The following is a 20,084-nucleotide window of genomic DNA, read 5'->3' as shown; positions in this document are numbered from 1 at the left end:
TGATATGTCCACATTAGGGTTTTGGGAAGAGAGACTTGGTGTATCATCATTTGGTCACCCCACAAGCGTGGGTGCGTCATAAGGTCATATCCCCTATAGTGCGGGCGCTTTGTTATCTGTTCTCCCCAGAGTGGGCATGACGACGCACCCACACTCGGAAGGGGGACGCCGGACGATAATGAGCACACACTTTGGGGGTATGTGGGGTACCAGATTCACATTGCACATGACCCACTAACCTCTTGCTCCATGTTCCCATGTAGTCGCAGGAACACGGGCTCGTCCTTTCTGGGGCTGCGCAGCGGGAGGACGCTGCTGAGCAGCGAATGATGGAACTCCACCAGCTCACAGCTTGGGAAGAAGACGATCATCTTCGGCTTTGGATCACACTGGAATAGGACAGCGACAAACAGAGGTCAGAGGTGCAGCTCTCGGGGCTCCCAAAAACACGTCAGATAGAGCATCATTGCTGCACATCGCAAGAGGCGCTGCAGCAGCTTCACAAAACAGTATGAAATTCTGAAGGCGTTGTCCAGGATGAGAAGTGGCTCCCCCTTTAGTCCATGGTATGTATATTCTAGTGAATGCCACAAGCTGCAGCACCCGACGTACCAGCGATTGTGTCTGTGTGAAGGGGACATGACGCTCGCGGGACCACCAGGGCCTCTTCATTGAGGGAATTGTCAGGGGTCTCAAAAGTTGGACCTCTGCAATTAAAGATTTAGCAATCCTGAAGAATTCCTTTAACCCCTTATATCTTCACCAGTCTCTGGTCCTCTATACGGCGGTGACGTCACATGACTACAGAAGCCAATCAGGAAAGATCACAGAGCACCGAGATTGGTCCGCAGTCATGTGACGTACAGATAAGTCCAGCTGGAGAGTCCCCTAAATAGGGCGCCACATGTGATATGTAAGGTACGGCAGCGGAAATATTAAGGACTCGGCTCACCTTCCACTTCCCCAGTATAAAGGCGGACAACGTGACCAGCTTCAGCTTGCTGGGGACCACAACCGCATGCTGGCGCAGCTTCTCCGGCATGGCAAAGCCTGTCGTGTCCACGTCTTCCTGCTCCACCTTGGATTTTAGGTTTGTGGCCACGTCACTGGTGGAATCTTCTGCCACCGTCACACTGATGGGGTTTTGTAAACTGATGTCAGCCAACCGAGTCACCGCTGGAAGGAAGAAAGAAGTCACACGAGGAAAGGAGAACACTGTATAATGACATGATGGGAGTTCTTTGAGACTGTATCACACAGGATAGGATTAGATACACGGCTCAGCAGACAGTATCACGTGATGGGATTAGATACACAGCTCACAGGAGAGGATTACACAGCTCAGCAGACAGTATCACACAGGATAGGATTAGATACACGGCACAGCAGACAGTATCACCCAGGATAGGATTAGATACACGGCATAGCAGACAGTATCACCCAGGATAGGATTAGATACAGCCACTCAGTGGACAGAATCATACAGGATAGGATTAGATACATGGCTCAGCAGACGTTATCACACAGGATAGGATTAGATACACTGCTCAGCAGACGGTATCACATAGGATAGGATTAGATACACGGCTCAGCAGACAGTATCACACAGGATAGGATTAGATACACGGCTCAGCAGACAGTATCACACAGGATAGGATTAGATACACGGCTCAGCAGACAGTATCACACAGGATAGGATTAGATACACAGCTTAGCAGACAGTATCACACAGGATAGGATTAGATACACAGCTTAGCAGACAGTATCACACAGGATAGGATTAGATACACGGCTCAGCGGACAGTATCACACAGGAGAGGATTAGATACACAGCTCAGCAGACAGTATCACACAGGAGAGGATTAGATACAGCAGACAGTATCACACAGGATAGGATTAGATACACGGCTCAGCGGACAGTATCACACAGGAGAGGATTAGATACACAGCTCAGCAGACAGTATCACACAGGATAGGATTAGATACACGGCTCAGCAGACAGTATCACACAGGATAGGATTAGATACACGGCTCAGCAGACAGTATCACACAGGATAGGATTAGATACGCAGCTTAGCAGACAGTATCACACAGGATAGGATTAGATACACGGCTCAGCAGGCAGTATCACACAGGATAGGATTAGATACATGGCTCAGGAGACAGTATCACATGTGATGGGATTAGATACACAGCTCACAGGAGGGGATTAGATACACGGCTCAGCAGACAGTATCACACAGGATAGGATTAGATACACGGCTCAGCAGACAGTATCACACAGGATGGGATTAGATACACAGCTCAGCAGACAGTATCACACAGGATAGGATTAGATACACGGCTCAGCAGACAGTATCACACAGGATAGGATTAGATACAGGCATTCAGTGGACAGAATCACACAGGATAGGATTAGATACATGGCTCAGCAGACAGTATCACACAGAACATAACCTGATGGGGGTTGTAGTGCTCTGTGCGGTCTGTACTTCTCACCTTGGCTCAGCGTTGCTGACAGTAACACGTTCTGCCGCTGCTCGCTCTGCGTGTTCACGGCGTTCAGGACGGTTGTGATATCCTTCTCAAATCCCAGATCCAGAATCCTAAAACCATACAGACCATCAATGAGGAACATCCCAGAGCCGGACCGCCTACATCTAATGTCTGCGCCTGCAGGGGAAGGGAAGCATCATTTCCAGGACCGCTCACCTGTCCGCCTCGTCCATGATGAGCCACCGCATGTGAGAGAAGTGGATATTCTTAGTGGACTTGATGTGATCGACCAGCCGCCCCGGAGTAGCGATCAGGATATTAATGCCCTTCCGTAACCTTTACAGAGGAGACAAAACAAAAAGCAGTGCGGCTTACATACAGCGCCACCTAGAGGCCAACCTGTCAAGCAAAATTAAGACCCCAAAACAACCCAATCAAATTACCTGGCCTTTTCGGACTTTCTCTTCTCACCACCCATCAAAACTCCGGGCACAATCCAGGTGAAGGGCTGAAAACCAGGCAAAGAACAAACGTTCATGATTAAGGTACACCTACATAGTAGTCTGCTATACTTCCTGCTAAGCAATGTATGTAAGCAGTGACTCCACCAGCAGAATAGTGAGTGCAGCTCTGGAGTATAATACAGGATGTAACTCAGGGTCAGTACACGATAAGTAATGTATGTAGACAGTGACTCCACCAGCAGAATAGTGAGTGCAGCTCTGGAGTATAATACAGGATGTAACTCAGGATCAGTACAGGATAAGTAATGTATGTACACAGTGACTCCACCAGCAGAATAGTGAGTGCAGCTCTGGAGTATAATACAGGATGTAACTCAGGATCAGTACAGGATAAGTAATGTATGTACACAGTGACTCCACCAGCAGAATAGTGAGTGCAGCTCTGGAGTATAATACAGGATGGAACTCAGAAGCAGTACAGGATAAGTAATGTATATACACAGTGACTCCACCAGCAGAATAGTGAGTGCAGCTCTGAAGTATAATACAGGATGTAACTCAGGAGCAGTACAGGATAAGTAATGTATGTACACAGTGACTCCACCAGCAGTATAGTGAGTGCAGCTCTGGAGTATAATATGGATGTAACTCAGGATCAGTACAGGATAAGTAATGTATGTACACAGTGACTCCACCAGCAGAATAGTGAGTGCAGCTCTGGGGTATAATACAGGATGTAACTCAGGATCAGTGCAGGATAAGTAATGTATGTACACAGTGACTCCACCAGCAGAATAGTGAGTGCAGCTCTGGGGTATAATACAGGATGTAACTCAGGATCAGTACAGGATAAGTAATGTATGTACACAGTGACTCCACCAGCAGAATAGTGAGTGCAGCTCTGGAGTATAATACAGGATTGAACCCAGGATCAGTACAGGATAAGTAATGTATGTACACAGTGACTCCACCAGTAGAATAGTGAGTGCAGCTCTGGAGTATAATACAGGATGGAACTCAGGAGCAGTACAGGATAAGTAATGTATATACACAGTGACTCCACCAGCAGAATAGTGAGTGCAGCTCTGAAGTATAATACAGGATGTAACTCAGGATCAGTACAGGATAAGTAATGTATGTACACAGTGACTCCACCAGCAGAATAGTGAGTGCAGCTCTGGAGTATAATACAGGATTGAACCCAGGATCAGTACAGGATAAGTAATGTATGTACACAGTGACTCCACCAGTAGAATAGTGAGTGCAGCTCTGGAGTATAATACAGGATGGAACTCAGGAGCAGTACAGGATAAGTAATGTATATACACAGTGACTCCACCAGCAGAATAGTGAGTGCAGCTCTGAAGTATAATACAGGATGTAACTCAGGATCAGTACAGGATAAGTAATGTATGTACACAGTGACTCCACCAGCAGAATAGTGAGTGCAGCTCTGGAGTATAATACAGGATGGAACCCAGGAGCAGTACAGGATAAGTAATGTATGTACACAGTGACTCCACCAGCAGAATAGTGAGTGCAGCTCTGGGGTATAATACAGGATGTAACTCAGGATCAGTACAGGATAAGTAATGTATGTACACAGTGACTCCACCAGCAGAATAGTGAGTGCAGCTCTGGAGTATAATACAGGATGGAACCCAGGATCAGTACAGGATAAGTAATGTATGTACACAGTGACTCCACCAGTAGAATAGTGAGTGCAGCTCTGGGGTATAATACAGGATGTAACTCAGGATCAGTGCAGGATAAGTAATGTATGTACACAGTGACTCCACCAGCAGAATAGTGAGTGCAGCTCTGGGGTATAATACAGGATGTAACTCAGGATCAGTACAGGATAAGTAATGTATGTACACAGTGACTCCACCAGCAGAATAGTGAGTGCAGCTCTGGAGTATAATACAGGATTGAACCCAGGATCAGTACAGGATAAGTAATGTATGTACACAGTGACTCCACCAGCAGAATAGTGAGTGCAGCTCTGGAGTATAATACAGGATGGAACTCAGGAGCAGTACAGGATAAGTAATGTATATACACAGTGACTCCACCAGCAGAATAGTGAGTGCAGCTCTGAAGTATAATACAGGATGTAACTCAGGATCAGTACAGGATAAGTAATGTATGTACACAGTGACTCCACCAGCAGAATAGTGAGTGCAGCTCTGGAGTATAATACAGGATGGAACCCAGGATCAGTACAGGATAAGTAATGTATGTACACAGTGACTCCACCAGTAGAATAGTGAGTGCAGCTCTGGGGTATAATACAGGATGTAACTCAGGATCAGTGCAGGATAAGTAATGTATGTACACAGTGACTCCACCAGCAGAATAGTGAGTGCAGCTCTGGGGTATAATACAGGATGTAACTCAGGATCAGTACAGGATAAGTAATGTATGTACACAGTGACTCCACCAGCAGAATAGTGAGTGCAGCTCTGGAGTATAATACAGGATGGAACCCAGGATCAGTACAGGATAAGTAGTTCTAAGCAGAGTATTGTACAGCACAGGTCACTGTAGTAGACTTTGCATGATGTGAATATATGAGCCTCCTAACATTCTGACCTTCAGCAGCTTTTGAATGATGGTGAAGCTTTGCAGAGCCAACTGTGGGGAGGAAGGACAGAAGAGAATCCGTTATACAATAGATGCGCAGTATTACGTTATTAGGTCATCATGATAGTACCCAGAATGCATCTCTCCAAGCATTAATACATCAAAGTTTCTTACCTCTCTTGTTGGCACCAAAACCAGGGCGTAGGGACCATCACTCCGCTGTTGGGAACACAATGTTAAATCTGTTAGGCATCTATGGAAACACCAAGACTGATCAGAGAGCGGACTAACAGAAGAGCAGGCAGTGGCCTCCGGCTGACAGCGGTCCACCTGCCGTGACACTACAACTCCCAGCATGCTCAGGTTGTAGGTGCTGCAGCTGAACAAAGAGGTGTAATTGCTCCCCTGCAACATCACTAAGCCTGCATGCTGCTGAGGAGCAACTGACATTACTTTGAATAGGCTTTCAATGCCTTTAACCCCTTAACCCCACAGGGTGTAACTGTACGTCCTCGTAGGGTGGTACTTAGCGCAACAGGACGTACAGTTAAGTCGTGAGGATAGCGCAAGGTCAGAAGAGATCCCGTGCTATCCGGCAGCCGATTGGGATAGCGACCCCTGCTGTTAACTCTTTAGGTGCCGCGATCAATGTAGATCGCAGCATGTTAAGGGTTCACAGAGGGCGTGCACTCCCTCTGTGACGTCATCGGACTCTCGCAATGTAATCGTGGAGAGCTAGACGGGTTGCCATGGCAACAGGACGCCAGATACAGGCGTTCTGCATTGCCAGTGCCTATGATTGCGATAACAAGTGATAAGGCATTGCAGGACTGAAGTTCTGTAATGCTTTATCATAGCGATCATAAGTGCTATAGTGCAAGTCCCCCACAGGGACACAAATAGTGTAAAAAAATTAAAAACGCGTCAAAATAAAAAAAATATCTAAAAAAATCCCTCCTTTTTAGTGCTTTCCCCCTATTACCCTGTTTCCTCGAAAATAAGACTTACCCTGAAAATAAGCCCTTGCCTAATTTTCAGGGAGGCATGAAATTTAAGCCCTACCCCAAAATAAGCCCTAGTTACACTACATTTAAAAAAAAAGAATATATTACCTAGCAGCCTCGGTCCAGGTCCCTCCCGCTGCTCTCCAGAGGTTCGGTGCAGTTCCTGCAGTCCTCAGCCACTCGTACAACATAATTTCCTGTTGCGGGATTGATAAATCCCACCTCCAAGAAGCAATGGATGTAATTGGTTCTTTGACCACTGCTCAGCCTATTAATGCAGCGCTGAATGAACCAATGCGATGGCTGTGATTGGCTGCAGATCAGCCAATTCCCCGATCCCGCCTCTACAATGCAATGGCTGTTAATTGGCTCAGCAGCGGTCAAAGAACCAATCAATGCAGCGCTGGATAAACCAATCACAGCCATTGCATTGGTTCATCCAGCACTGCATTGATTGGTTCTTTGACTGTTGGTCAGCCAATCACAGCCATCGCTTTCTGGAGGCGGGATTTACGAATCCCATAACCAAAAAGTGATGTTGTGTTAACGGCCAAGGACTGTGGAACACACCGGGGAGGTACCAGGACCGAGCCTGCTAAGTATAATAAGATATACCCCCAAAATAAGACCTAGTGCCTTTTTTGGAGCAAAAAAAAAAATTTAAAAATTCTTATTTTCAGTTAAACACAGTTTTTAAAAAAAATTAAAATCCCACATATTTGGTATCGTCGTATCCGTAACGACTCGCACAACAAACTGAACACACTTTTTCACCTGCACAGCAAAAAGCGTAAAGAAACAAACTGAGGCAAAATGCTTATCTTTTTCATTTTGCCTCCCAAAAAAAAGCAAGAAAAGTAAGCAAAAAATCCAGATGTACCCCAAAACTGTACTAATAAAAACTACAGCTCATTGCACAAAAGACACGCCCTCCCAGAGCTCCGTCCACAGAAGAATAAGAAAGTTATGGGACTTTAAATGCAGCGATTTACAAAAACAATTTCCCCCCAAAAGAGGGTTTTTATTGCGGAAAAGTGAAAAAAAGAAAAAGAATTTTGGTATTGTTGTAATTGCATCGACCCGCAGAAAAAGTGTATTGTGTCATTTATGCTGCATAATTAACACTGTAAAAAAACACAAATCTACGGCAGAATTTGTGTTTTCTCTCCCTACAATCATAAAATAAAAAAAAAAATAAAAGTTTTACAATGTAGTCAATGTACCCCAAAATGGCACCAATAAAAACTACAGCTCGCCACGCAAAACACGAGCCCTCATACGGCCGCGGCGACGGAAAAGTAAAAAAAAGTTATGGCTTTTGAAAAATGGAGATGAAAACCCCCCAAAAATCGTTGCGTCCTTAAGCCCAAAATAGGCCATGTCCTTAAGGGGTTAATGATACCTGGATTTTCGGGAGGACTCCTTGCAGTTCTTGCACTAGAGGGACACCATAAGCCAATGTTTTACCTGCACAGAAAAAGCAGAAGGAATCATATACAGACATGCCAAAAGTCATGGGACAGGAACTAATATCATGTCGTGCCCCTCTAGCTAGGTGCAGCGCAGCAAAAGGACGTGGCACAAGTGGATGGAAGACGTCTGGTGAGCCATCTAGATAGCCCCCCTAAACACAAGATTGGGGTCCCACGGCCCCTGTACTCTATAACCAGTCTTGGTAGACCTGAACGAAGGGGTGCTGCTACCATAACGGGGGGTGGGGGAGCACCAGGGTGCAGACCCCATTCCAAACTTACCAGATCCCGTCTGGGAGCGGACCATGGCGTCTCTTCCAGACAGGAGCGCTGGGATCGTCATTTTCTGGACACTGCAGTAAAGAATAAATGACATTCACCATCTGATAATCCGGCAGGTGCGACAACAGGGAGCTTACTGCATCCTAATATAACGAGGACCGACCTGGTCATCCTGCTCACCTCCAAGACGCTTGTGAGAGTCGCTACCTGAAGGAAAACGAGAAACAGAGGATTATGGGAAGATGGGAGGGAACAGGTAAGTAATATAGAATGTCCTAACGATGCAGATGTAGCAGAGCTGAACTTGTCATTTAGGCTGTAGCAATGGAAATCCACCCCCGTATGCAGTGGCACAAGCTGGCGGAGAATAAGGTAGCATCACCGGCAGAATCATGTAGCCATTGGTCAAAGTATGTGTGCTTTGGCTGCACCTGACAACATGGCTGCTTTCTTCCAAACACAGCGCCACCCTTATCCAAAGGGTTGTGTGTGGTACTGCAGCTATTAAAGTCAGTGGAGCATCAGCGCACATGCTCAGTCACTGCTGCAGTCATACAAGGGGACACGCACCCCCCTTCACGTCATCGGTGGGGTCCCAGACATTGGACCTTCATTGAGCAGACACTTATGGGATAATGGATGGTGCTGGCTCAGAAGCGGAGCTGAGCCTGTGCCATCCGCAGAGGGAGCCGGCTGTGACTGATAGCCGGCGTCCTACTGCAACAGTAGAGATCGTGGAGAACACTAATCCCCTCTGTTAACCCCTTACATGTGCTCCCTAAGTAATCTTGGGGAGTGCAAATGGGCTGCCATGGCAACCTGACGCCAGACAATGGCGCCTGGGTCTGCCGTGGCCTATGATCACTATTATTAGCAATAATATATTGCAGTACAAAAGTACTACAGTGTATTATCAGAGCGATCACGGGGTTACAGGTTCAAGTCCCCCACAGGACGTAAAGAAATGTAAGTTAAAAAAAAAAGTAGTAACAGAAAACAACCAAAAAACTGTTTTTGCACACTTCCCCCTCTTTGATTAATAAACAAAGCTCACGTTCGGTGTCATCACATCCATAACGAACCACACAATAAATTAAACACACTTTTTATCCTGCAAGGAAAATGCTGTTAAAAAAATATTAAGGGAGCCAAAAACAACCGTAAAATCTATATTTTGGGGGACACAGCCTAGGGCCACAGGACATTCCAGAGCAGTCCCCCGGGGGCAGGAAAGCATACATTGACACATGTGGTCAGGTAATGACTAAGAGAGGCAACTGCTGATGCACGAGTCTGCGCCCGGTGGACCTCGGAGGTGGTGAGTATGAGGACCCAAGTGGCGGCCTTACACACTTGAAGAGTGGAAGCCCATTATGAGACGCCCAAGAAGTTCCCACTGCCGGGTCGTATGTGCAGTAATACAGCAGGGAGGCTCCTTGCCCTCGGCTTGGTAAGCCTCCACCACTGCTGACCGGATCCAGCATGATAAGACGGTGCTGGAAGCCACAAGAGCACGACTAGGACCATCCGGGATCACAGAGACGTTTGGGAGAAGTCTATTCTCAAATCCAACTAGTGGAGAGCGCATTCCCACAACGATGGCTTCATTAATGTGGCGAGCCAACACCACCATAGGAAGAAAGAACGGTACAGAATGCGGGACCACCTTATCCTGATGGACGATGGCGAACGGAGGTTTGGCCGATAAAGCCGTAAGCTCAGAGACCCGTCGAATGGACATGATTGCTACCATAAAGGTAACGTCTTGAAGGGATGAGACTGTCAGTCTGGTACCAAATGAGGTCCCAAGAGGGGACAGGAGAACGCTATGGAGGCACGGCATGGGCAACTTCCTGTAGAAAGGTCCAGGTGGCCGACTTAGAAGCAAGAGGGCATTAAAAAAGAATGCACAGCGCCGGCACCTGACCATTCAGGTAGCCCACGCCCAGACCCTCTTTTGGAAAGGGCGGAAGGCGGAATAGCAGAAAATGCACAAGGGTTGTAGCACCAGTGCCGGTACGAATAGGAGAAAGGATACTTACCCATCCACCACCGGTCTCCGCGCCTCCAGCAGCGTGCGCATCGCTACTCACATGTCTTTAGATAGGAAAGGAGTGCTTCAATAGGGAGGGCCACTATAGCTGGCAGGACAGGGTCAAACTAACGGTGACCGTGCCTCCAAGCCTTCTGAGGGTGGGGCCAGCAACTGACTAGTTTGTTCACCCTCCTCGATGGGGTAACAGAGAGAATCGGCCCGGTAGTCCCAGATGCAGAAGGATAACAGCTGAAGACCGGCTGATTGAAGAGGTCGCCTCCTACGGACCAGACTAAAACTGGCTAGCCAGTAGGAGGAGCTAATACTCTTTCTGCTTAATGTCCGCCTCCCAGTGGCAGCTATAGCCTCGGTCTTCATGACACGCCTGGAAATCTGACATGTGCCACTTTAACATAGAATAACTCTGTAAAGGTTTTGCATATCCCAGTGATTCTGATGTTTTTTCGTCACATGCTGTACTTCATTTAGGTGGTAAAAACAGGCCGATAGAATTTGTGTATATTTATTAAAAGTGCCAAAACTGGAAAATTTTGAAAAAAAAGAGTCATTTTTTCACATTTTCAACGGCAATATCTCAAATATGTGCAAACATACTGTACATATATTTATTTCCATCTGTTTACTCTATTTTGGGCGCACATTGGAAAACTGTAGTTTATTTTTAACCATTTAGGAGACGTACAAATTTAACATTAATTATTAACATTTTGAGGAACACTTTGTTTTCCGGCACCAAGCCAACATTGCGAAGGCTCTTAGGTGTCAGGATGATGGAGACCCCCACAAGTGACCCCATTAAAAAAATAAAATGTCATTTTTGCAAATATGTCATTTTGAAAGACGTTTTTTTTTCTATAGTGCACATGAAAATGATGATTTACTCTCCAAAATGGATCCCCGTTTGTCCCGTGTTCAGAAACATAGCCGCTGTGGCCCTATAAAGGGACCATTTTTTTTTAAAACTTTTACACAATTGCCGTTATCCATTGGATAACAGCGATCATGTGACCCTCCCCCCCCCCCCCCCCAAAAAAACCACATACAGCGGTGCCCGGCGACATCTCCCTGCTCTATGCTACACATACTAGAAGCAGGGTGATTTTACATTTCCCAGGCGTCCCGGCCTTCTTCGCATGCATGTGACGTTTTACATCTGGAACACCGCAGGACATCACGGAGAGCGGAGGAAAGTACTCTTAGCTCCCCTCATGGATCCGATCCATGAGGGGAGCTGAAACGTTGACATTTTTTCCTTTCCATTTACTTTGATGCGATCGCCGTTATCCAATGGATACCGCTGAGCGCATGACCAGGAGTCGCTCCCCGCGGCCCCCCATGGGAGCTCCAGGTGGTCAGCTACCTCCGGCAGCATGGAGCTGTCACGTCCTCAGCCCATGTGGCTTTAATCCTTAGTGCAAGCATGTTTTTACGGCCCTAGGGATTAAAGCCCATTTAGCCGGGATGTAAAAAGGCAATAGGGCCGTCACCAAGGGGTTAAAAATAACAAAAACACAAAACAGAATTCATATTTTTCTCTTCCACCTTTCATATATATATATACACACACACACAATACATTATATGAACCCTAAACCGGTACCAATAAAAACTACAGATGGAAGTAAAAAACAGCCCCCATCCGGCCGTGATGATGTAAAGATGGAAATCCCCCCCAAAAATCATTGCGCCTCCAGGTCCAAAAAAGACTGCGCCATTTAGGCCGCTTTTACCCGCCCGAGAAAATCGCACAAGATTTGTGGTTTGCGAGATGCACGGATACGAACCCCTTTCTTTTGGGTGGAGTCATACACACGAGCGGTCTGCTCCCTGCATCATGGCGTGTATGTCCTATCTTTGGGCGTTCTCTCGGAGCGCCTCGCAGCGCCCATTGTTTTCAATGAGGCGGGCTGAGCATCGCACGACATTCAAGGTAGATGCGAGTGCGATGTGATGATCACTAATTCTCCCAAGTGGTGCGAGGCGGGGTTAACACAAAAACGTCTCGCATCAACCGGGAGTTCGCATGTTGGCGAGCGCGATATTGTCCGATATCGCAGTCACCCGTGTGAATTTAGCCTAAGGGGTTAAAACCCAGGACTTTAACGGGTTCATCTGCTGATGGTTTACCTGCAGTCCTGCCGACATCACAGCAGATAACAAACTCAGCTCTGCTATGTCTGTATTCCTCGTTTGCTTACCAGATGCGGGTGCAGTCGGAGCGCGGAGAAGGAATCGGAGGAGAAGACGGTTTCCTGCAGCTGTTTGACTTCCGATCTGTAAGAGGAAAGTGAAGACTGCAGTTATAGTCATCGGGAGAGGAGAGGACTGCGTTACCCCTGGTCAGTCCCCGAAGACTACAGGAGCTGCACAGCGTCACTCTGGCCTACAATCCCATCCAGAGCCCTGTTCACCCCGATTCAGGAATAGAATGCGAGAACTACAGTGAAAACTGACACAGAAACAGAACAGGAGGAAAGAATGCAACTCTGCACAATGGAGTAGATCTGTGTGTGGGTCAGAGTCCATGGAAGGACGGCGGTAACCCGGCTCCGCCACAGAACGGCGGGATCCAACGCTGCATCAGGCCGATACTCGCACGCAAGTTAAAGAAAACAGAACCCATTACTGTAAACGGGCCCGTGATTATAAAGTGGAAAAACAGCGCCAATTATTTGCTAATCAGTGAACTTAAAATAGTCGCCCCGCGTGACCGTGCGGGTGTCATGCGAATGCGATTTTTACATTTTTCCCGATGAAACAAGGGAAAATCGTACTTCTCTTTTTTATTAATTATGGTTTCCATGGTTACCGGTGTTAAAATCAGATCGCATTCACATCATGCAGGAGCAATCCGATTTTTTTACCGCAGCCATAGATTTGCAAGGCATAAAAAAAGGACATAAAGAGATTTAACTTTTCATCTGAGAGAAAAAAAAAGTCTGCGTGAAAACACCCTAAAATGAACGGACTCCATCGCTTTCCAATTTCAGACTGATTTTTTGGGTCCACAAATAGGACAGAACAATCCTTGATATGAATATACCCCGGGGGCGGAGACTTATGTCAGTCAAAGCCGTGGAAGGTTAGGAGGTATCCCAAGAATAAAATTCCAGAACTGCAGTATAAACTGACACACAAACCAGACTGCAGGAGAGAGGATTTCTATGTCATTCAGAGCCTGTTAAACTCCTTACAGCAGTGCAATATCTATGATAGGGGTCTATGAGCTGGTACTGCGCCCCCTACTGGTGCACTTCATTATATATGCTCATTGTAGAGCTGCAGGGGTTAAAGGGGCATCCAAGTCTCTGATCACTCTCTGATGTATAGGCACCCTGAGAATTAACGGGAATCCCAGCTAATGATAGCCAAACGACCTTATCTTCTGATATCGTGTGATGTCATGTGACAAAACCGTTAAAGGGGCGGTACGACAACAGAAAAGATGGCTGCATTCGACAGAAAAAGCGCGAAGTTCGTCCACAGGATGTGTGCAACACTGCAGCTCAGCGAATGGGCTAAGATGCAATACCAGACACAACCTGCGGGCAAGAGTGGCACCGTTTCTGAAGGAAAGCTCAATCTCTCTCTACTCTCACACGGCCAGACGGATACCGACCTCTCGATGTCAGGGCGCTCCGGATTGTTCTTGAAGAGGGAAGACGTCTTGACAGCTGGCCTTCCCTTCGGACGCTCCTCACTCCTTCCTGCCTGCACCTTCTTGGGCGAGGACACAGCTTTGGGTTTCTTGCCCGCTCCGTCTTTCGGACGCTTAGATGAAGGTTCCTCGACGCCATCTTGAGACTTTCTCTTTACAGCTTTAAATTTCTGTTGATGGAAGGAGAGACTCCGATTATTAGGAGGCCGGTGAGCAGCGGCGCCCCCAACAGACCACAGAGGGGCAGCGGCAGGTTGCCACCCGGCCAGTAAGTCAATTGTTCCCTGCTATCAGCCACTTTACTTGGGAGAAGAGAGCGCCAGCATTCTGGAAAGCTATTATAAGGGGGTCTCCGACCATTGGACGGCGCCCCCTAGACCACCAAGTGTGATAAAGTAAAATCAGCCGTACTTACAGCTTCCCACCATCATTCCGCTGCTTGTCGTTAGAGATATATCATGCGGCCGCTGCAGCGTTAGCGCCCGCTCACATCCCAGGCACAAAGAGTTCGGCCAATGACGCTGTGGCCGTTGATTGGCTACAGGGGGGTCACATGATATGTGGTGACATCACCTTTAACAAACAACACAGGGAGGACGGTGGGATATATAGTGCCGGATCGTGGCGGACGGGAAGTAGAGCTGGTGTTGGTAATGCAGCAGAGCTGGCGGTGTAGGGGGACGCCGTCCCGTAACACCGTGCAACACGTTTGTAACCGATAAGCAGCTTATAGTAACTTTAGTGCGCTGAATTATAGGATATCCGTTTTTTTCTGCCGCGTAAGGTTTTCCCGTTATGGGGATAATGTCATCCAATTGCTGTTTTAGCATATTTTTTGGAAATCTGCCTCTACAATTACCCCAGTCGGCTCACCATTGACCTGCTTAATGAAAAGGGATTGCGCAACTATTTCGCAATCACTATTACGCGCCGCGGGTACACTATAAGGGTAGGTTTATGTAACATATAGGGTATGTTTCCACGGAAACGCTGCGGATCATCCACCAGTAAGTTGTAATAATGAACTGGGTTTTTACAGGTCGTTCATTAGACACTAGTAATTATTAGGAAATTATAGTACCAGTGTTTTTGGTGGGGCAATGCACCACACAGCTCTGCTACATGCATGTCACACGCACAGCTGTGGTACATGGGCATATGACAGACGCACACAGCTGTGCTACATGCATGTCACACACACACAGCTGTGTCAGGGGGCGGAGCTATGAGAATCACATACAAACAAACAAGTGGTCGTTAGTAGTTTGATTTAATACCAATATGGCTGAGCGGCGCGGATGTCGCATACTGACTGTTATACCAAAGCTTTCTCCAGTAAACAGAAAAGATAACCTTCTGTATCCAGATATACCTTCTGCAATAAAACCTGCGCCTCATGACGCCATTACTGATCCAATGGGAGGGGTGCCATTGGCTTCTGGCTGGGCAGCATTCATGGGACTACTATGGTGGTCACTGTTACTACTAGGGCTACTATAGGGGATACTTACTAATGGGGCAACAGTGGGGGTCACCATTACTACTGGGGCCAATATAGGGGGACACTACAACTGGGGCCAACATAGGGGACACAATTACTACTGGGGTCAATATAAGGGACACTGTTCCTACTCGAGCCAATATAGGGGTCACTATTTTTACTGGGGCCAATATAGGGGGACACTATTACTGCTGGGGCTAATATAGGGGGACACTATCACTATGGGGGTCACTATTACTACTGGGGCCACTATGGGGGTCACTATTACTACTCGGGTCAATATAGGGGACACTTACTACTGGGGCCAATATGGGGGACACTTACTATGGGGGTCACTATTACTACTGTGGCCACTATGGGGGGTCACTATTACTACTCGGGCCAATATGGGGGACACTGTTACTATGGGGGTCACTATTACTACTGGAGCCACTATGGGGGTCACTATTACTACTTGGGCAAATATAGGGGACACTGTTACTATGGGGGTCCCTATTACTACTGGGGCCACTATGGGGGTCACTTACTACTCTGGTCAATATAGGGGACACTTACTATGGGGGTCACTATTACTTCTGTGGCCACTAGGGGGGGGGGGGGTCACTATTACTACTCGGGCCAATATGGGGGACACTGTTACTAGGGGGGTCACTATTACTATTGGAGCCACTATGGGGGTCACTATTACTACTAGGGCCAATATAGGGGACGCTGTTACCATGAGGGTCACTATTACTATTGGAGCCACTTTGGGGGGGGTCACTATTACTACTCGGGCCAATATAAGGGACACTTACTATGGGGGTCACTATTACTACTGATGCCACTGTGGGGGGGTCACACTATTACTACTGAGGCCACTGCGGGAGGTCACTATTACTACTGAGGCCACTGTGGGGGTCATTTACTACTAGGGCCAATATAGGAGACACTGTTACTATGGGGGTCACTATTACTGGGGACACTATGGGGGGGGGGGGGTCACTATTACTACTCGAGCCAATATAAGGGACACTTACTATGGGGGTCACTATTACTACTGGGGACATTATGGGGGTCACTATTACTACTGGGGCCAATATAGGAGACACTGTTACTACTGGGGCCTAATATAGTTGACACTACTGAGGCCACTGTAGGGGGGTCACTATTACTACTGAGGCCACTGTGGGGTCACTATTACTACTGGGGCCACTGTGGGGGTCACTATTACTACTGGGGCCACTGTGGGGGTCACTATTACTACTGGGGCCACGGTAGGGGTCACTATTACTACTGGGGCCACTGTAGGGGTCACTATTACTACTGGGGCCACTGTAGGGGTCACTATTACTACTGGGGCCACTGTAGGGGTCACTATTACTACTGGGGCCACTGTAGGGGTCACTATTACTACTGGGGCCACTGTAGGGGTCACTATTACTACTGGGGCCACTGTGGGGGTCACTATTACTACTGAGGCCACTGTGGGGGTCACTATTACTACTGAGGCCACTGTAGGGGGTCACTATTACTACTGGGGCCACTGTAGGGGGTCACTATTACTACTGGGGCCACTGTAGGGGGTCACTATTACTACTGGGGCCACTGTAGGGGGTCACTATTACTACTGGGGCCACTGTAGGGGGTCACTATTACTACTGGGGCCACTGTAGGGGGTCACTATTACTACTGGGGCCACTGTAGGGGGTCACTATTACTACTGGGGCCACTGTAGGGGGTCACTATTACTACTGGGGCCGCTGTGGGGGTCACTATTACTACTGAGGCCACTGTAGGGGGTCACTATTACTACTGAGGCCACTGTGGGGGTCACTATTACTACTGAGGCCACTGTAGGGGGTCACTATTACTACTGAGGCCACTGTAGGGGGTCACTATTACTACTAAGGCCACTGTAGGGGGGTCACTATTACTACTAAGGCCACTGTAGGGGGTCACTATTACTACTGAGGCCACTGTAGGGGGTCACTATTACTACTGAGGCCACTGTAGGGGGTCACTATTACTACTGAGGCCACCAGAAACAGTGGAATAGAAATGTTACTGAACTGTTAGCATCGTAAACAAAGGAGCCGGTTGGCAGCGAACGGAGCCGCGCTGCCAGTGCAACCCGCGGGGTATCCTACAGAAACAGCAATCACTTCTGTTGTGTTGCAGAGTTATTGGAGGACCCCTGGAAGGGGCGGAGCCCCGTCACGCCGAACGACTGTTCATGTGCCTTGTGGGTAACTGAACAATAATGGCGCAGTGTTCGCGGCAACGACTGAACGGCCAATGATAATTCCTTTATTGTACAAAGGATTACAAACCTGCCGACAAGAATCTACGGGCCGTTTACTGACCGGAGGCGGAAATCTCCAGCGAACAGCGCCACCGCGAAGGATAATCGCTCCGGTGCCAAGACATACGGACGCTAATCTCTGGGAAGGGTCTGTTTGCACTGCGACATTTGGGTCTCTTTCCCGCGGGGAAGGGGAAGGGGAAGAGGAAGAGGAAGAAGAAGAGGAAGGATCGCCCATTAACGTCAACAGGTGCGCGGAAAAGAACGTACTAAACCGCATGATATGCGTGAGCCGCACACGTGTGATGGCCAAAGTGTCCGCAGTACAGATAAAAGACGGTGCTACGCCGGACGTGGTGTGAGGGCGGTCTCAGGGTGGTCTCGCACGAACAGAGTGTAATTGCGGAATCCGCGATCGTTCTCCACGCGCAGGATATGCCGTAAGACGCGGGCGTTTTCAAATTTTCCTTCACACTTGCGGATACGATTTGCGTATTCTGTGAGCGGAAGAAAAATCCCAGCATGCTCTATTTTAGAGCGGATTCCCCGCGGACGGCCTCAATAGAGGTCTATGGATGCGAGCGACCCGCAGCCAATACGCAATTATCAGAAATGCTGGCACCGCGTGCGCGCGCTCGACTAGGGACATTCACAATTACTTTCAGGTCTTACACTTGCAGGGTAAAAAAACACAACCTGCGGTGGTCATGTGACTATGATGTCACCGCAGGTAAGAATAGAATGCCAGAGCTGCAGTGTAGACTGACACAGGCAGAGCTGCAGGCATCACCCCGGGCCATAGGCGGCGCACTCACCCTCTCTCCTCCAGGCCGCTGGGCGTTCTTGTTCCCCTTGTAGAACTTCCTAGGAGCCTCCGAGATATTGAGTATTAACCCCTGATCTCCCATCACGTACCAGCACTAAGCCCAGAGCCGGCGCACACGTGGGACGGGAGCAGCAGGAAGGCCCCCGACCAGGGCTGCCCCGCACACTGCCTGCTGTGACCCGCACACAGCGCCCTGTCTTCACTACGGCCGCCATTTTTCTGTAGACATACCGTTAGCAGTAAAGGAGGGGAGGTCTTCAGGAAAATGGCCGCCGCTGGAGATTGATGTGGGGGATGGAGACAGGTTTTTATGTGTTTGCGTGCCAGCCAATGCCATGACCAGTAGTGTTATAGATCTGCCAATCTGCTATTGCTGCTGGCATTATATTTGTAGGCATATTTACACCATTCTCACAATCTAAACCAAATGCAGCGCGAGACGAGATGCGATTATAATGGTTCCTTTACTTTCTTTAATAGACCGAACCTTGAAGAGCGACCGCCTGTAAACATGCCCCCGGAGTGTTGGAGGGCATCGCCAGCTCTGGCCGCTAGGGACAACGTACGTTGCAAGTTTTCCGCGCTACACTGAGGGTTCTGGCGCACGAGCGTGACATCATGCATTGACTTCTATCGGACATTTGGTGCGCAGGAAAATAAAGCACGTTCCATTACTTTTTGATGCTTGACAGAAATGCGTGCGCAAAATATGGAAATGTGGCGCACTGAAATCAATGGGTTCTATGCGTATTTCGTGCGCAAATATGTCCGTGTGAAGCCGGGTCCTTTTACACGACTGTCGAACGCTTAAAGAGTCGCCGCACTTTACCCTTCGGAGCGCTTCTGCTCCGGTGGCCGTTTTTGCCTGCACACGGGGATCCCCACAGCGGAGTTCGACCCGGCGCCGGCCGGTGACCCCTGCTTACCTCTCCGCTGTCTTTTTCACTGCTGCGGATGTGCCTGCCGACACACATGCGCAGTACAGAGGACGCCGCGCCATCCCTATGGTGATTTTTTTTTGCGCACGTGAAAAATGCAGTGCATAAGAAAAAAAACGCAAGAAGGTCCAAATACACCGTGAATACACATCTCTGGCCAATGGAAATGCTGCATATATAACCGACCAAAGCTGCATCCGCCCGCGTAAGGAGCGCCAAATGTAGCTACTGCGAGGGGAAAATCGCTCAAACGGTTTCATCCCCTGAGCAATGTAGCATTTAAAAAAAGGCAAATGCCCCAAAAAGTGCCCACAGTGTGGCTGACGGGGGTCCGATCACGACCAGAGGGTCTACCATATTCTTCACGCTCCATGGAACGGCCAGTCAGTCCTATGAGGATGTATCAGGGGGGCCGCGGACCCCGTTACTGCCACTCGACGGGCAGAGCGGAGGTGATGCTACATAATGGGCCGACAGTCGGCCAGCGAGCACTAAGGTCACCGCTGAGGTCATCAGC

General features: G+C 48.3%; 1 protein-coding gene across 2 annotated transcripts in view; it reads right to left on the bottom strand.

Annotated features, from left to right (window-relative positions):
* Positions 1-18,754, bottom strand: part of DDX31 (DEAD-box helicase 31) — a 57,053-nt gene extending 38,299 nt beyond the window's left edge. For both annotated transcript variants that reach the window (XM_066580172.1, XM_066580173.1), the window contains exons 1-13: positions 18,619-18,754; positions 13,980-14,188; positions 12,559-12,634; positions 8,468-8,511; positions 8,305-8,375; positions 7,953-8,017; positions 5,721-5,765; positions 5,556-5,597; positions 2,940-3,004; positions 2,713-2,832; positions 2,500-2,606; positions 953-1,176; positions 240-389 (exon numbers count right to left, since the gene is read on the bottom strand). In XM_066580172.1, the coding sequence (XP_066436269.1) occupies positions 240-389; positions 953-1,176; positions 2,500-2,606; positions 2,713-2,832; positions 2,940-3,004; positions 5,556-5,597; positions 5,721-5,765; positions 7,953-8,017; positions 8,305-8,375; positions 8,468-8,511; positions 12,559-12,634; positions 13,980-14,188; positions 18,619-18,711 (1,311 nt within the window). In that variant the 5' untranslated portion in view covers positions 18,712-18,754. The remainder of the gene's footprint in view (positions 1-239; positions 390-952; positions 1,177-2,499; positions 2,607-2,712; positions 2,833-2,939; positions 3,005-5,555; positions 5,598-5,720; positions 5,766-7,952; positions 8,018-8,304; positions 8,376-8,467; positions 8,512-12,558; positions 12,635-13,979; positions 14,189-18,618) is intronic.
* Between the last annotated feature and the right edge of the window lie 1,330 nt (positions 18,755-20,084).

This window comes from Eleutherodactylus coqui, chromosome 10 (assembly GCF_035609145.1).
Source record: "Eleutherodactylus coqui strain aEleCoq1 chromosome 10, aEleCoq1.hap1, whole genome shotgun sequence".
Lineage (NCBI taxonomy): Eukaryota > Metazoa > Chordata > Amphibia > Anura > Eleutherodactylidae > Eleutherodactylus > Eleutherodactylus coqui.
The sequence above is the reverse complement of the archived record's forward strand: the minus strand, read 5'-3'. Positions and strand labels throughout refer to the sequence as shown.